General features: G+C 49.3%; 1 protein-coding gene across 1 annotated transcript in view; it reads left to right on the forward strand.

Annotated features, from left to right (window-relative positions):
- Positions 1-16018, forward strand: part of RIMBP2 (RIMS binding protein 2) — a 1305415-nt gene extending 1289397 nt beyond the window's left edge. The window contains exon 27 of the mRNA XM_078668014.1: positions 14706-16018. Coding sequence (XP_078524140.1) covers positions 14706-14888 — 183 coding nt within the window. The 3' untranslated portion in view covers positions 14889-16018. The remainder of the gene's footprint in view (positions 1-14705) is intronic.
- Positions 16019-18484: the final 2466 nt, after the last annotated feature.

The raw sequence follows: 18484 nt of genomic DNA on the forward strand, positions 1-18484 counted from the left end.
CCTTGGCCAAGAGAGCCGTAACATTTTGACGAAGAAGGACCAAGTTAGTGTTGGTGGCATGGAGGGAGGGGTAGTCTCGAAGGGGAGGGAGTAGCCCCTTCGGACTATCGGCAAAACCCACCTGTCCGACGTGATGTTTGCCAGTGAGGGAGGTGATGGCGGATCCTGCTGCTCACTGGCAACTGATGGCAGTGAAATGTAGACTAGGAGGACTTAGAGGCTGCTGCAGAGGGGGCACTGGTGGACTGGCCCGCCTATTTGACCCAGACCTACGGAGATGGGTCCCATGTCCCCGACCCCACAGAGGCTGAGTAGCTTGCACCGGCTTGTGGCCCTGGGTTGAACCTGGTGGGGCAACCCTTCTGTAGCCACAAAAGGTGCGAAAGGCAGACTGCACAGGGCGAGAGGTGGCAGTGAGGCCCAAGGAGCCGTAGCTCTAGAATCCTTGAAGCGCTTGAGCGCATGGTCCGCCTTGTCGCCAAACAGACAACGACCATCAATAGGCATGTCCAAAAGAGACAGTTGGACATCCCCAGAAAAGCCAGTGGATCTCAGACAGGCTTAGGGCTACTGACATAGAAATCGTTCTACCCAGCGAGTAGGCGGTGTCCAGACCACAGTGGTGGCGAACTTTGCTGCATCTCTCTCCTCTGCAACTGCATGGGAGACAGTGACCCGGGCCTCCTGCGGGCACTGTAGCAGGACCTGCACAACCATATCCCACACAGTGAGGGTGTAACAGCACAAGAGGCTTGTGGTGTTCACCCACCGCAGTCCTAAGCTGGAATAAAACATCTTCCCAAGATGGTCCAGCTTCTTGGATTCCCTATCTGGGGAAGCAGAAGGGAATACGCTGTTGGATGTCGAGGCTTGGACCACCAAGCTCGCGGGGATAGGGTGTGGGGGGAGGAAGCACCTCAGTCAGGAGATTCGTTGCGACTGCCACTGTAGGAAGCTCAAGGCCCAAGGCCTTTGCTGCCTTACACAACACAGGAGGCGCCCTCCTCCGTGGCCACGGTAGGGGGAGAAAGCAAGCCAAGGTCCCTCAACTCCTCTCTCCAGTCCGGCTCCTCCAGCTGGTCTGCCAAAGGGTCAACAGACCCTTCCCAGTCCTCCTCACCTTCCTCTGGCTGCCACTCAGGACAATAGGGCACACCAGGGGAGAACAGTGGTACAAAAGTACCGGTTGGCGCCAGTGCCGGCGTCCGCTGGTCCGGTTCCATGTCCAAGACGAGGAGAAGGCCGGGGTCGACGCTGGCCGAGTACACAACCGGCATCAGATGTGGCAGAGTTGTCGTCAGAGGAATCGGTGCTGAAGGAGGTATCATGAGGTCGACCAGCACCATTCCAGATCCAGGCCTGGATTCCTGGGGGTACTGCGGCGCTGAGGCTGGAGCCGCCTGCATCGAAGGCCTAGAGCCCCATGCCGAGTCAGCGGGGCCCGAAGGCGCGCTGGCATAGTTGGGCTGCCCAAAGATGGAGTGGACCTGGGCAGGGGATACTCCGGCTCCCGGGTAGGGAGAGAAGCACAGAGCTGCCTCAGTAGGCTCCACAGGCGGAGCCAAAGGACGACGACCTTCCGCATCCTGCATCGCATTGGCCGACGGACTGGGAGAAGATGAAAAGTGACGGTGCTACTTTGCCTTTTTCTTGTGCTTCGACTTACCCGAAGACTTCGATGAGGAGTGATGGTGGTGACTCAGCGACCGGTACTGCAACCTCCCTCTCTAGCAGCGTGGAACTGACTGCTGGGCCTCCAGAAACTTTCAGGATCTCTCCCGCAAAGATTTTGGGTTCATGGCCCAACAGTTGGAGCACGACTTCGGGTTGTGGTCGCGCTCCAGGCACCAAAGGCACACGAGGTGTGGATCGTGACTGATATCTTACACAAAATCTTGACTGCCAGAACAGTGCTGCCTCCTTGGATTTGGATGTCTTCCTACTTTCAACACCCATACTAGCTGCTATCTCTACCTCCCTTCCTCCACCAAGCTCTCTCCCCACTTCTGTTGTAGGTTGTGACATTGAAGATATTCATATATATTTCTGTGGAAGGTTGTTAAATTCTTTCTGAATATTATTCTACCTATATTTATTCCTGACTGTTCTATCATTTCCATATACTCGGTATTGTAGCAAAACTAAACTATCTGAGACAGAAGGAGATTACCCAGTTATCTCACAAATATACATGGGGTTTGTGTTTACCATGCCAATTAAATTTACGACAACATGCAGATTTCGCGCTCACTCCCTGGATCATTTCACTCATTTGAAGCATTCATAGATAAAGCTGTCCAGTGAAAGAGAGGGCAGGGATAGCATTACTTTAAGTTGTAACATGGTACAAAAGGTTACACTCAGTAATTACATTTCTGATAGATTCAAAATCTTCCACAGATTCGTTCCCTTATTAGTACTCTCAGAGCTGCAGACTGGAACTGGCAATTATACCGCCACTAGGAACAGCCCTTCAGTGCGACTAGGTGGCACAATGTGCCTTTAAGAGTTGAACAATGTGGACGGACCCACAATGTGTGTGTAATTTAGATCACTGTGAGTAGTAAGAACATGGACCCATTAGGTTTTGTTAAAAGACCCCTCACAACCAAGTTTTGTTAAAAGAAACCTCACAACCAACCTGGTTGGTGTCATGCTTCATCATTGGGGCCCCAACCGGGCGGTCGAGTGCCTCCCGGTTGTGCTACGACGCCTGACAACAGCGGAGCGGGTGTTGTGCATAAGTGTGATGTGAGGCGCGGTATTTACAGTTAAAAATATCTCTGAGGATCCTTGCCAAAAGACTTTAATAGTGGCGGCTCAGGATATTGTTAAAAATGATGCGTCATGCAACTAATATGGACTTATCTACCGTAAGTTGCTGTATGTGTGGCGGTCTACATGTTTCCGCCCGTAAAAACTGACGAACGGGCTTTCTTCAGGACCAAGAAGGTGGGTGAAAGTGAGTGGCAAAAGGTGGAAGTGCCACGTGAAACCTTGTGATACCTACACACACACTAAGGTGTGTGGTTAAAAGTGTCTGCGTACTTACTGACAATTGAAAAACAATTAACAGGGCTAAATGCCGGAGAATCGGGGCTCAGGTTGCTCATCCAAGTAACCAATTTGGTTTAGGATTTCACTCCTCTGCAAACCTGTTGCGGTCCCTCGTAGTCCCGGCTGGTTGCTTTAGGCACTCCAGATGTGTCAACGGCATGGTGTATATGATACGAACTGAGACCACGTGTGACAGTGCCAATTATTGTATACGCTGTGTTCATATCTTCGGATCTTATCTTTCATACCACATACCTTACCAAGCACCTGGATACCCTTTCAGGTGATTAGTGCGATGTACAAATCAACATAACATAGTGTAACATAACCAATAATTCTTCATCACAGCAGCAGGATTTTGAGGAATCTGTGGGAAGATATACTATCGAGCAAAACAGATTTTTAAAGAAGGTCTGACACAGACTGGTAACACAGCCAAAATACCTTTTACTGTGGCAACACCAAAACCTGCTGGTCAAGAGATAGGGCAAATCTAAGAGCATTGGAAAGGCCAGCTTGAAAAGGGACAAAACGCATCAAGAAACACTTTGACCAGTAGTCCAAATTAACAGATTTTGTGGAGTTTTTCTAGCAGCTAAAATGAAGTCTTTACAAAATGTTCATCCTGGTAGCATCATGAAGGACCCGACCATCGTGCAGTGAAAGTAGGTTTGCTATATGGAAGGGGGCCCTGAATGCTGGGCAAAACAGACTAGCAATCCTTTGCACAATTTGGAGCAATCCGTATTCGTTATAATTATTAGGTTTTTGTAAAGCGCGTAGTCACCCGTAAGTATCCCAGCGCTAAGATGCGGACAAGCCAAAGGATAAACCGGGGGGAGGGAGGAGGAAGAAGGAGATCAAGGGAACAGGTGAGTTTTCAGCCGCTTCCTAAATCGGAGATAGTCTGGTTCCGTCCTAAGTTCACAGGGGAGGGAATTCCAAAGGAAATTGGTTCTCCTGTAACTTCTGCAGAACTTCACTGGAATGAGATCCGCATGAATGTGTAAAACACACACAGTGACCATCCCTAAGGAACCACTTGAAGGAAAATTAACTGTACAAAATACGGGGCATTTCATGTTCTGGGCTATGACAGAGATCCACATACGATCATCCCAGTCTGGAGGAGATCACTACCATCACCTCAGGATAGAATTAAGACTTGTGGTTCTACAGAGAAAGAATGCGTCCACCCTCACATTTAAGAAGGTGGGCCACTACTAGGAAGATTCACTTTAACAGAGCACATTGTCAGTGGCATGAAGCCTCTCAACATAGGGACCCACACCACCTTGCTAGTTCATATATAGTGGAAGGTGTTGTGTTGTCTGTAATGATCTGGATGGTACTCCCAGAGATGAGTTGGAAAGGCTTCACAGAAATGTAAACTGCCCACAGATTCAGCGTGTTTAAGAAACCACTATTCTGATGTCCACCAAAGTCCCAGTACAAAGGGACGGGAGCTCCTGCATAACAAGGAGGCATTCATCACCACAGTTCCCCTGAATGCTGGTGACTGAATGGATGACCAACAGGGACACATCCACCAATGTCGGTATGGAACAACTGTACCCTTGTCAAGACTCCCCTGGTGCGGGAGCCACTGGCACTTCAGGCAACACTAAAAGGCCCTTATACACCATATGATATGCAGAAGCAGAGGGATGCCTAAGGCCATACAGGCTTAGTACTTGCAGAACCAGATTCAGAAACATCAGGATCGCATCTCAAACAGCCACAGTCTTCCGACACAGAAGAGACTTCATACTGTTCTTTTTTAGTACCGCATCGATGGAGGTTAATCTTTGCACGGGGCGAGGTTGGACCTCTAAGAATTGATTGTAGAGCCCAAGTCAAGGCAGGAGGGTCATGGTGCACCGACAATGTTCTTACACTGACACATAGAACGTGCTTTCCCCAGCCAGTTTTCCAATAATGTAAATACAGTTATTTAGGCACTCTCCTGTGCACACCTTTGTGGGTATGCTGTATTCTAACAGCATGCCTGAAATGTTTATCGGTGTGAAGAACTTTCCTCACATCAGGTTACTCTATCTATACAACCAAAAGATATTGAGTCAAAGTTTGACACTCCACTGACATTAACGTGTGCCCCCGTTTTAGGACTATCAAATATTCGATCAAAACTTTAAATAGCTCATCCTGAGCATCAGAAACAGGGCCCAGTAAGACACATAAGTCTCAAGAAGTCCTTTGCCAACAAACAGTCTGAAGACAGGCAGCTTTCATACTCTGGACTGCCTCCAGAGGAAGAAATCGTTTTTACAATACAGTATGTAACACTGCTCTTTTAAACTAAATTATTTTCATCCAGGTCAGATTTCAATTTGTAGGTTGATGGAATAGCCCAGGGTGCGAGCAGCTCCTTAATATTGTTACACGCAGCAGCAAGATTTCCCTTGCCAGTTACCACTATTTGACTGGTCAGGTAAGGAAACACTAGTACATTTTACAACCTGACTCGCCGAACCCACCACTCTAGGTCAGGCTGAGATCCACACTCATAATTTGAAATTGCTCCGGTGTGAGCAATATCCCAAAAAGGGCTATAGAAGATGAAAGGATTAAATTATGAATTAGGGTCACTATATGATCAAAGAAACACTATTAAGTCACTTGTTGAGACCCCTTAAAACCTACCTGTTAGCTTTCCCCTTTTTGGGAATGAGGTTAGGATAAGGTGGTACCTCAAATAGAACACTATCTTTCACTCTCTTGTACGAACATATTTCCAGCGCATATTTTTACATCTGACTGAGTACCAACAATTTTTGACTCGGTTCTTGGGGCTTCATGATTATATGCAGGGCTTTAAGATGAGATCCGAAAAAAAGGTCTAGAAAGGAAGACTGCCTCTTTTCTTATCCAAGATCCAGTGTCCAAAACTCAGGCCTTTCTCACTCGAGAAGAACATTTTTGCATCCATCTCAGTTGTGTCAATTTATGAAGGGATATTGCTTAGAGCAGCTGACCTATGACGTCAGAACATATAAGGTGCTGCACACTCTACCTTTCCTGAGTCTTCCTACTCTCCGGTCCGCTGCGGGGACTACCCATTGAGCAGAGAGTGTTACTTGATTCCTGGTCTTGCCAGCCGCCATTTTAGTTGGTTGGCGGTCCAGCTTTTACACTATTTCGAAGGGAATATATTCCAACAATGGGTAACGCACAAGTTACTCACCTTCGGTAACGATATATCTGTAAGAAACAGTAGTTAGTATTAGATTCCTTACCTTAGAATATACCCGATGCATCATATAACCAACCAAAATGAAACTGTTCTTTGATTTCCTGACTACTCAACAAGGTATAACTAAATTGTGTAATTATGAATTACCCTACCCTCTATTCACCTACTAAGTTTGCTGCCAGATACTAACTGAACTGGGGGTCCAATAGATATCAAGCCAACAAGTGCTTTACAGGTTACTAGCGACAGAATTACAAGAGTGAAAAATAACAGGAATATTAAAGGAACCAAAAAACATTGGGCTGAACTTGGATTCCCATCAATAATCAGAGTAATCAATCTTATCATCTGGTTATCCACCCATATGGATCATATGTCTCCTGATCATGGAGACAGACTTCCAACAAATGGATTCACTCAATGGAATCAGAATAAGAAACACAGAGACAAGTGAGACAGACTGTGCAGTCTTTACATTCTGTGACCGCTTGGGAATCAAAAAGCAGTGCAAAAACAAAACAAAGGTGTGTGTGAAGTTAAAATATAGTCATGAGGAGAAAATACAGAATTTATTAGAGTTATCACCTCACCTTCTAATCTAAACGAACAAGTTACTACTTGTGTAACGATATATCTGTAAGAGACATTAGTTAGTATTACATTCCTTACCTTAGAATATCCACAGGCGTCAGACTGGATCCGGAAACTTTTGCGTAGCAGTACGCTTGCGCATCGGTAGGCGTCGTCTGCGGCTCCGCGTACGTCGTCGGCGTCAGGATGACGTCGCCGGAGTACTTAGATGCCGCCCTCGCGCGCTGACGTCAGTTCTGATACACAGCTTTCCCGTGCCAGAAACGCAGAGCCATGATAAAAACCAACACTGGTTCCATGAAACTAGGGCCCTGAAAGGGGATGCCCTTAACCCTAGATATCGGTGTGCAGAACGGGGGGGATGGGTGGGGCGGTAAGGAATCTAATACTAACTACTGTTTCTTACAGATATATTGTTACTGAAGGTAAGTAACTCGTGCATCTGAAAGAAACAGGTTAGTATTAGATTCCTTACCTTAGAATAGATACCCCAGCAATACCAACCCCGGTGGTGAGTCTGCAAACCAATGATCACACCAGGAATTCCTGGAGGACTGAACGGCCAAAGAAGCCATCCCTCCGGACTTGGCTGTCCAGGCAGTAGTGTCTTGCGAACGTGTGCAGCGAGGCCCACGTAGCTGCCTGACAGATGTCCTGCAAGGGGACTCCCCGGCCTAGGGCAGTAGTAGCCGCCGTGGCCCGAGTGGAATGGGCCCTCAGCCCAACAGGAGGCTCCTTCTTAGCCAAAGAGTAGCATGCCTTGATGCACAACACGACCCAACGAGAAATGGTCCGTTTGTGCACCGCCCACCCCTTCTTAGCACCCACGTAACCAACAAAGAGTTGGTCATCCACCCGGAACTGGCGTGTGCAATCCAGATAGTATGACAGCGCATGTTTTGGGTCTAGACGGTGGAGCCGGAAAGAAGGTGGGCAAGGTGATGGACTGCCCGATGTGGAAGGCTGTGACTACCTTGGGCAGGAAAGAGGGTCTTGTCCGCAACACAACCTTGTCCGGATGGACAGAAAGGAAAGGAGGTTTAGAGGAAAGAGCCTGGAGCTCACTCACTCTCCTGGCAGAGGTGATGGCAACCGGGAAAGCAGTCTTAAGCGTAAGAAGACTGAGAGGACAGTTATGGAGTGGCTCAAAGGGCGCACATCTGGTAAGTTAGAACCAGTTTCAAGTTCCACTGGGGCATCACAAAAGGAACAGGGGGGAACATATGAGTGATGCCCTTTAAGAATCTGTTAACAATCGGGGACTTGAACAAAGAAGGCTGATCAGGTAGCTTCAAGAAGGCAGAAAGGGCAGAATGGTAACCCCTGATAGTGCCCAGAGCAGAGCCCTGCCGGGCAAGAGAAAGAAGGAAGAGGAGAACCTCAGAAAGGGGGGCAGAGAGTGGATCCACAGCCTTTGCTGTGCACCATGCCACAAATCTGTTCCACCTGCAGGCGTATACCGACTTTGTGGAGGGACGCCTGGCTGCCAGAATCACATTACAAACTTCAGGAGGCAAGTCAAATGGCCTCAACTGTCGCTGCTCAATCTCCAAGCATGGAGGTGGAGACTGGATAGGTTCGGTTGGAGGACCATCCCCTGTTGCTGCGACAGAAGGTCCTCCTGAAGAGGCAGACGAATCGTGGGATCGACATACATGCTGAGTAGCTCTGGATACCAATATCTTCGTGCCCAGTCCAGAGCCACAAGGATAACTTGGGCCCAGTCGTGCCTGATCTTCTTCAGCACTCTGGGCTGAAGTGGTATAGGAGGAAAGGCGTACAACAGACCGCAGCTCCACTCGCGACCAAAAGCGTCTCCGAGCGAGTGCCGCCTTGGAAATTCCAACGCGCAGAACTGATGACATTGCGCGTTCTCTTCTGTGGTGAATAGATCTAACCAAGGCTCTCCCCACTGCTGAGCGAGGCCTTGCGCCACGTCTGAGTTCAGACGCCATTCGTAATCCATCATGCACCGACGGCTGAGTTAGTCTACCTTGGCGTTCAAGGAACCCGCTAGGTGTTGAACCGCCAAGGAAATGCTGTGCCGTTCCAGCCAAGTCCAGAGGCGCAGAGCCTCCTTGCAAAGGGTCCACGACCCCACCCCGCCCTGTTTGTTGCAGTACCACATGGCGGTGGTGTTGTCCGTGAACACCTGCACTACCTTCCCCCTGAAAGAGGGGAGGAATGCCTTCAGTGCTAGACGAATCGCCCGAAGCTCCAGAAGGTTGATATGGAGCCGGGACTTGCCGGAGACCAGAGGCCTCTGATCTCCGCCTCTCCCATGTGGCCACCCCAGCCCTGGAGGGACGCGTCCGTCACAACTACGTGCTCCGGTTGGGGAAGGGAGAGGGATCTGCCGCTGACCCAATCGCGGTCCGTGAGCCACCACTGCAGCTGTCTCGCAGTGCCCTCTGAGATCAGGACATAGTCGGACAGGTTGCCCTGATGCTGGGCCCACTGAAACTTCAGGTTCCACTGCAGAGCCCGCATCCACCACCGGGCGTGATACACCAGAAGGATGCAGGAGGCCATCAGCCCCAGAAACCGCAGCGTCAACCTGACCGAGACCTGGGATAAAGGCTGAAAGAGTGGAATCAGAGCCTGAATATTCCAGACCCGCTGTTCGGGAGGATAAACCCGAAACTGCGCAGAGTCACGAACCGCTCCGATGAAGACGAGCTTCTGAGAGGGGCACAGGTGTGACTTCGGCACATTGATGGTAAACCCCAGCTGGTGCAGGAGGTCTGCCGTCGTCTGGAGGTGGCTGACGACTGTCTGGGGTGAGCCCGCCTTCAATAACCAGTCGTCGAGGTAGGGGAAGACTGAAACCCCTAACCTGCGCAGATGAGCTGCGACCACCGCCATCACCTTTGTGAACACCCGTGGAGCGCTGGTAAGGCCGAAGGGGAGCACGGTAAACAAAGTGCTCGTGGTCAACCGAGAACCGCAGGTAGCGCCGAGGGGCCGGCAGGACAGGGATGTGAAAATAAGCGTCCTGCAAGTCCAACGCTACCATCCAGTCTCCTGGGTCCAGGGCAGTCAAGACCTGAGCCAGTGTCAGCATTTTGAACTTCTCCTTCTGGAGGAAGCCATTGACGTTCCGTAGATCCAAGATAGGGCGTAGGCCCCCTTTGCCCTTCTTGGGTACCAGAAAGTAGTGGGAGTAGCAACCACACCCTACTTCTGGCCCAGGAAAGCGCTCGATGGCCCACTTGGCCAAGAGGGCCGTAACTTCCTCCTGCAGAAGTCGCAAATAATCCCCCGATACTCGGTGGTATTGCGGTGGCATGGCTGGAGGGGTCGCCTCGAAGGGGAGGGAGTAGCCCCTTCGGACGATTTGCAGCACCCACCTGTCCAATGTGACAGAGCGCCAGTGGAGGAGGTGATGGCGAACCCTGCCCCCCACTGGCGTCACATGGGCCTGAAAGCACGGACTAAGAGGGTTTTGAGGCGGATGCTCTGGGGGAAGGTGTGTACTGTCCTCGCCATGGTCCCCTACCGCCGCCACGGCGGTTTCCACGGCCGCCACCGCGTTGGATATTACCCTGCGGTGCGTGGTTGGCAGCACGTGTGGGGGCGCCCCTTCCTTGGCCACGAAAGGAGCAAAAGGCACCCATTTGCTAGCGCGGGGTCGAGAGGCCCAAGGACCTGGCCGTAGCCCTGAGTCCTTAAAGCGCTCAAGTGTATGGTCTGCCTTGTCGCCAAAAAGGCAACGGCCATCAAACGGCATGTCCATGAGTGTATGCTGGACATCGGCCGAGAAGTTGGCGGACCTCAACCAGGCATGGCGACGAATCGCCACCGTCGTTGCCATCGCTCTGCCCAGTGAGTTGGTGGTATCCAGCCCACACCGGATAGAATACCGTGCCGCATCTCTGCCTTCCACAAGGGCCTGGACGAGTTTAGCCCGTACCTCCAACAGGCATTCTGGCAGCACGTCCGCGACCGTATCCCACAGAGAGTGGGTGTAGTGGCCCAAGAGGCATGCAGTGTTGAAAGCCCGCAGTCCCAGACTCAGGGAGGAGAATACCTTTTTGCCGTATTGCTCATACCTCTTGGATTCCCTGTCAGGCGGAGCCGACGGGAATGCGGTCTGGGAATTGGAGGCCTGGATCACCAGGCTCTCAGGGGTGGGGTGGGTTGACAGGAAACAAGGGTCGCCCGGGGCTGGGCGGTGGCGTCTGGCCACGTTCCTATCTACAGGCGAACCTGTAGCGGGCCTGGACCAGGTGCCCAAAAGAACGTCGGTCAAGGCCTCATTAAACGGCAGCAGAGGCTCAGCCGAGCTGGACTGCGATTTAAGGACCTCAGTGAGGAGGTTAGTCCTCACGGCCGCGACGGGGAGTTCAAGGCCCAAGGCCTTGGCCGCCCGCGTCAGCACCACACTGTAGGTTGCCCCCTGCTCCGTAGCCACGGTAGGAGGCGTGACAAAACCAGTGTCTGGCGAGGTGTCCAGACCACTGGCATCCCCAAGTCCACCTGTCCAGTCCTCCTGGGACCGACACTCCCGTGTCAGAGGGTCCTCAGACCCCTACCAATTCTCCTCATCACCCATATCCTGGTACTCAGGGGTGTCAAATGATGGGACCGACTCATTGAAGTAGAACTCTCCAAACGGCGTCGAGAGCGGCACCGCTACCAGATCGAGGGAGGCATCGGGGACGGCGCCGCCTGAAAACGGCGCCGGAGGTGACACCTGAGGGGCCGGTGAGGTCGTTAGGTCAACCGGAGACGACCCGGATCCAGAAGCGGATCCAGCAGGGCCCTGCGGTGCCGAGCCCGAAGACGCCGGGGCCTAAGCACCCGACCCGCTAGGGCCTCCAGACGGGTCTGCTGGGCCCAAAGGCGCAGCGGAGCCCGTCGGAGGAGTGAGAGACCTCATGGCCACGAGGAAACGTTCGATCTCCTCCGGCATCGCGTGTGGCCCAGGTACCGGAGGGTGTGGGGCCGGACGCGAAGCCCGCGACTCCGACGGAGCCGCGTGGGCGGTGTCACCCGAACCCCCGGCCACGTCGCGCGAGCGTCGGGGGGAGTCGGAAGAGCGATGACGTCTCTTCGACTTCTTGTGCTTACCTGACGACTTCGACCCTGAGGAGTGATGTCGACTCCCGGAGCTATGGTGGCTCCAATCCCGCGACCGGTCCCTCGACCTCCGTCCGGACCTGGACCTTTCACGGCGCGGGGCCGAATGCCGGAGCTCGAGTCACTTGCGGGACCACTCCCACCTAGCTTTCGAAGTCAGGGCCCAGCAGTCGGAGCAGGTCTTGTCGTCATGATCGACGCGGAGACAGTGGAGACACCGACGGTGAGGGTCCGTGACCGACAGTCGGTCGCAATCCACACAAGGCTTAAAACCTGGCATCCCTACCGGCACCGTTCAGAGTCGAAGACTCGAAAGAATGATCAAAAATGATCGTAAAAGTTGTCAAAAAATGACTAAGGTACCACTTTTTCCGGATCTGCACTGCTGGCGCGGAAAAAAGAAGAACCGACGTCAGCACGCAGAGGCGGCGTCTAAGTACTCCGACAACGTCATCACGGCGCCCACGACGGACGCGGAGCCGCAGACGACGCCTACCGACTCACAAGGGTACTGCTACGCAAAAAGTTCCGGATCCAGTCAGACGCATGGGGATATTCTAAGGTAAGGAATCTAATATTAACCTGTTTCTTTCAGATCTTTAGTGATTCTAGGTAGGCCCAGTGGTTCTACAGGCCCTAGTCCTGCTTTCTAACTCTCACGTGGTTCTTATACCACTATTTTAGTATATGGTTTGTGAGGCCCCTAGGGCATAACGTATACTGTGCAACTTATCGTATGCTAATTAAGTTCCTTGTATTGTACTTTTACCTCTGACCTCATAAAGAGTCCAGAAGGGTTGTGTTTAGAATAAATACATATATATTTGATATATACCTGGTGTGGCGTGCTTTCATTTGATCATTCAAGAGGTGGTAAAACAACTAGCTTAACTCGCCTCTAAGTCTTAGCCTGAAGGCTGCTCTCCACACCTACCACTAGGATAGCTTTCTATAATGTTGGCTTTACAACCTACCATCAATAAGGGTCGTTTGGACTGGTGCAAGGTGCTCACTAGAATAGTGGTCATCATATACCAGGCCAACTTCTCATAGGCTGCCTTGCAATATGCCTGTTGACTGGGTCGGCAAGATCTGGGCTTTGCCTAGATGCCCATCAGTAAGTCTGAGAAAGAATCGTTAAAGGGGACGTTCTTGATTTGTTTGTTGCGGGGGTAGGACCTTAGAGCATTATTTGTTACATGTCATTGACAGAGTGAGGTCAATGACACTTGCTAGTCTCCCAACTACAGTGACATAGGGGGCAGATTCGTCTGTGGCAGATTTTGGAGAGTGAAAGCCAATGTCTGGAGAGGTATCCATACCAGTATTGTAAATTTAGAAAAAGGTTTGTCATCATCTGCATTGTCATCTATATATTGCTCAAACGTGCCAGGGTCTGAATGCAGACACTGGTTTATTGGTTGAGACCTCTGGAAGGGGAGGGAAGTTGAGTATGAGTTTCAGAAATCGATAAAATTATTGACTCAGTTTCCAGCATCTATAATGTTGTAGAGACTTGAGCTGGCAGTCATTCATTACACCTATGGATGTGTCAGACTTGATGCCATGCCAGCATCAGTGGAGATTGAACTGACCTCAATTTGAGGTCAAGTGACAGTTCGCATCGGAGAAGGATTTAAAGGCGGTAACCGTCTGGAGGCCATCTTAAGGCTCAAAGGCGATCCAGAGGATTACGTAGGGGTACCACAGATCTTATCCATAGCTTGTTTCAGCTTGCAAACCTGTTGTAGCATTACCAATGGCTCTGGGAAGTCAGAGTACATAGGGAGCAAAAATAGAATCAGCTCGGACATCAGGGAACAATTTGAGGCTTGTAGATACCCAGGGCGTCGTACAACAACTGGTGGCAGTGGCAGGACAATGCAGAGCCACGTTTCTTTTCCCTTTGTTTTTTGGATTTACATGAAGAGTTTGGCTTCACCGTTTGCTGGTGGCCTTCTGGTTCTTTAAGGCAGCTGTCACACTATGCCAAATCATGCTTAGAGCCCAGACACCAGAGACAGACATTACGACTGTCATCTGCCGATGGTAGTCCATGCACATTTGGAACCCTTGTAGTTTTAGGTGTGGATAGGCCCCTCACACACTGCAAATGCTTTGAAGGAGAAGAAATTCTGTCAAGTTGACCGGATTTGAGAGAGCTACGGATCCTCATTATAAGTTGCAGAATAAAGGAACTGACATCAGCACTCAGAGGTGGTGCAGATTTAGAGAGCTCGGCATCACATCAAGGATGTTATGGACCTGATGCATGTCAACACCTACTGACGCATGACAGAACAGTTATCAAATTCTCCAGATCCAATCTGGCGTCTGTACATATTGACAAGGTCAGGAATCTGTTTAGAAGTCTCTATCAGAATTAAATATTTAAAAATATGACAGCATTTTGGGATGTTTTATCTAATTAGTACCATTTTCAGAGTGGTTGTAGTCAGCGATACGTACAAACTAGTCCTTATAGGAAAATGTGCAGTGGATTTCATCTAGATCTATTCTTAATGTAGTGGGGCACTTTCCATGGGAGCTTCCTTTGTAAAGCTCAGGTCCACATTCAAATGTTTATACAACATATTTGGCAACTTATTTTCTGTATGTTGTTCATTTCTGTCCTTATTGAACATGAGATAATGTTTTTTTTAATATTTACCGTTGAAGGCATTGTTTAATATACTTTTAGTGATAAGTAGGGCGATAGAAGTAATTAACTTATTTCAAACAATAACCATGTTCCCAATAGGTTCCTTCTGAGAACACAGGTGCAAGGAGAGCAGCATCCCCCACTGTCCACCTTCATGCAGCATCACCCGCACCCCCCCTGGGTCCAGGCAGTCCTGTGCGAGGCAGGGACATGGCCTCAAAGAAGAAAGGGCTCCTTTCCAAAGGCAAGAAACTTCTAAAGAAACTGGGGGCAGTGAAATGAGCTACCAACATCTGGGCTACACGCAGAGCTGCAAACATGTTTAATTTTAAAAACCAAACCAGGGCTTTCATGGCTATGCAGCACTCCTTGCAAACCCATATGTTACCTTCTGGGACAGATCATGGGACGAGGTGGCAGGACTTGAATCCAGGTGAATGAAAAAGTAATGGAAGGGCAGCTGGCCAGTCTGATGTCTCCAGCTTCTGCCCACCCCAGCAGTCTCGCTGTATTGAACCTTGTGAAGTAAGGGAGGATCTTTCTTGCGCCAAAAGTCTCCTTGAAACTTGACACCTACGATATTTCTCCTTCATAAGGATGTCGTGAAAGTCCTCGTTTATTCCGCCTTGATGTTTTGCCTTATTAATGCACAATGATATGTACTGTTCTATAAATGTACAGTGTATACCTGTATGTACCGTGTGAATTCAATGGTCTTTTTTCCTCACTGGAAGATCTCTGTAAAGTAATGTGCCACTGGTTTCATTTCATGTCAAATTGGAAAGTAATACTGAAGTGGGGTGGACTAGATGAACCCTAATAATATGTAACCTTTACCGTCAGAAAATTAATGTTCTGTTGAACTGTGAAAAAGCATCAGTATTTAAAACTGCCAAACCAGTCAAAAATCTTCCCCGAGCTTCTTAAAAGTGGAGTAACTGTTCCCCATGTTGGTGGTTTCAGACGTGAAAAGTCAAAATACATGAACGTTTGGCTGTTGGGACTTGCACATTAAGTTGGAATAGGATTACTCCACACCCTAGAAAAGACAAAGACGCAAACGTTTTCTCAAAATACTCACCTCTGGATTCATAATGAAAACGTAAAAGCTGTTGGCAAACATTTGTCTGTTAACTATTTTGTAATTTCTGTCCATTTGTATGTTCTTTTTACTGTTTCTAGATAATTTTCAGTATGCCTTCTTTTGTAAGTTCAGGAAGGTTTGTTGGAAACTTTCTTGTTGTGTCCTCAATGACCACCATGTACAAAACTGTAAATACTGTGTGCAAGATTTATGGACTCAAGAGATTATCACCGGCCTCCATTTCTAGTAAAGTGTTGTACGGGTGTGTGCATGTGTACAGTTCATGTGTAAAAATATTTTATATAAATAAATAATTTGCTATTTTGTACATCTTGTGTATATTCTTGGTTCCTTGCTATGCTGTGGACACCTGTATGTGTAATAGTACATGAACGTTCTGAAGGTATGCACCACCTTATTAAGGTTCCTCAATCTCAGTTGTTTAAACTACTGTTTTATTTTGGGGACTCCAGTCTGTCTACAGATGTGTGTATTCATCCCACCACCACCTTACTAAACATCAAATACACTGCTTTCACTTATCCGTTTATACACCAAGACTCAGACATTGTATCTCTCTGCAGCTTAAGGTCCTACCATAGTCGAATCCCCAACTTCTCCTTTAAATGGGTTTCCTTTAGAAGTCAAGTCATTGCTTCCACAAAGATTAGTTACCTTTAAGTGCTGTTGGCTCTAGAGCAATGCCCTGTTTTTCACAGACATGGCCAAAGGGAGGCCCGTCATCACTCAGTATGAAGGTGGTGTTTAATGGTTCTAAGTTTATTCAGTTGGTTTTTCAAGAAAGGTTGTCAACAGCAGTTGGCCGCAGCTTTCTTTACTTGGGCAACAAGAGTAAAAAGATTGTTAAAAGAAGAACTGCAAACGGAGCTTACCAGAAAAAGGAGAAGACCAACTAAGTTAGAGGGCCAGGAGAAGACCACAAGATGGGGGCCATGCCAAATATTAGCCCCCACGGTCTTGCGAAAATTTAGTTTTAGCGAATTATCACTTGTATAATTGGTTATGAATGAGGCGCAGTTCTAGAATCCGACTCCAGTGACTTACTGATGAAAGTGAAAACAAAGGCAATTTGTGAGTCAAAAGCACTAGAAACGAATGAGACCTCAAATGAACAGATTACTCATGCTCCTGCATGGCATAACTGTGTAACGATATATCTGTAAGAGACATTAGTTAGTGATAGATTCCTTACCTTAGAATATCCCCAGGCGTCAGACTGGATCCGGAAATGTTTGCGTAGCAGTACCCTTGCGCGTCGGTAGGCGTCGTCTGCGGCTCCGCGTCAGTCGTCGGCGGTGCCGTGATGACGTCGTCGGAGTACTTAGACGCCGCCTCCGCGTGCTGACGTCAGTTCTTAGACACAGATTTTCCACGCCAGAAACGCAGAGCCATGTTAAAAACCAACACTGGTGCCATTGAAACTAGGGCCCTGAAGGGGATGACCTTAACCCTAGATATCGGTTCGCAGAACGGGGAGGATGGGTGAGTCGGTAAGGAATCTATCACTACCTAATGTCTCTTACAGATATATCGTTACACAAGTAGAAACTTGTGCATCTGAAAGAGACCCGTTAGTGATAGATTCCTTACCTTAGAATAGATACCCCAGCAATACCAACCCCGGTGGTGGGTCTGCGAACCAATAATCACACCAGAAAGTCCTGGAGGACGGAACGGCCAAAGAAGCCATCCCTCCGGACTTGACTGTCCAGGCAATAGTGTCTTGCAAACGTGTGCAGCGAGGCCCACGTAGCTGCCTGGCAAATGTCCCGCGAGGGCACTCCCCGGCCCAGGGCAGTTGTAGTCACCGTGGCCCGAGTGGAATGAGCCCGCAATCCAACAGGGGGCTCCTTTTTAGCCAAGGAGTAACATGCCTGGATACACAAGATGATCCACCGAGAGATGGTCCGCTTGTGCACCGCCTTTCCCTTCTTAGCGCCCACGTAACCAACAAAGAGTTGGTCATCCACCCGGAACTGGCGTGTGCGATCCAGATAGTAAGAGAGCGCACGTTTTGGGTCCAGACGGTGGAGCCACTCTTCCTCTTTAGAGGGATGCGGTGGCGGAAAGAAGGTGGGCAAGGTGATAGACTGCCCGATGTGGAAGGCCGTGACAACCTTGGGCAGGAAAGATGGCCTAGTCCGCAACACAACCTTGTCCGGATGGACAGAAAGGAAAGGGGTTTTAGATAAAAGAGCCTGGAGCTCACTCACTCTCCTGGCAGAGGTGATGGCAACCAGGAAAGCAGTCTTCAGAGTAAGAAGGTGGAGAGGGCAGTTGTGAAGTGGCTCAAAGGGAGCATGTGAGAAGTTGGCCTGATGTGCAGTGCTCACTATTCTAGTGATCACTATATATCAGTCCAAACAACCCTTATTGATGATTGGTTGTAAGTCAACCTTATAGACCAGCTATCCTAGTAGCATGGATACGAGCAGGCTAAGACTCTAGAGGGCGTGTTAAGCCAGCTGTTTTACCATCACATTACCCCTTGAACACCCAGTGAAAGGACACCACACAAGTGTTATGAAAATAAACAGTGTATTTATTAGAATCACAACAGCCCTGTACTCTTTATGAGGACAGGGTGCTAGGCACACAACAAAACTCTTACGAAAATACTTAAGTTAGCACAGTATACACAAATGCCCGAGGGGCACGAAAAACCATATACTTAAAAAGTGGAATGCGAAATTACTAGCAGGTAAGTACAGTACTAATAGGCTTTGGAATCGCTAGGACTTGACTATAGAATCGTTAGATTACTTCTAGGAGG

The sequence above is a fragment of the Lissotriton helveticus genome, chromosome 11, assembly GCF_964261635.1.
Source record: "Lissotriton helveticus chromosome 11, aLisHel1.1, whole genome shotgun sequence".
Classification (NCBI taxonomy): Eukaryota; Metazoa; Chordata; class Amphibia; order Caudata; family Salamandridae; genus Lissotriton; species Lissotriton helveticus.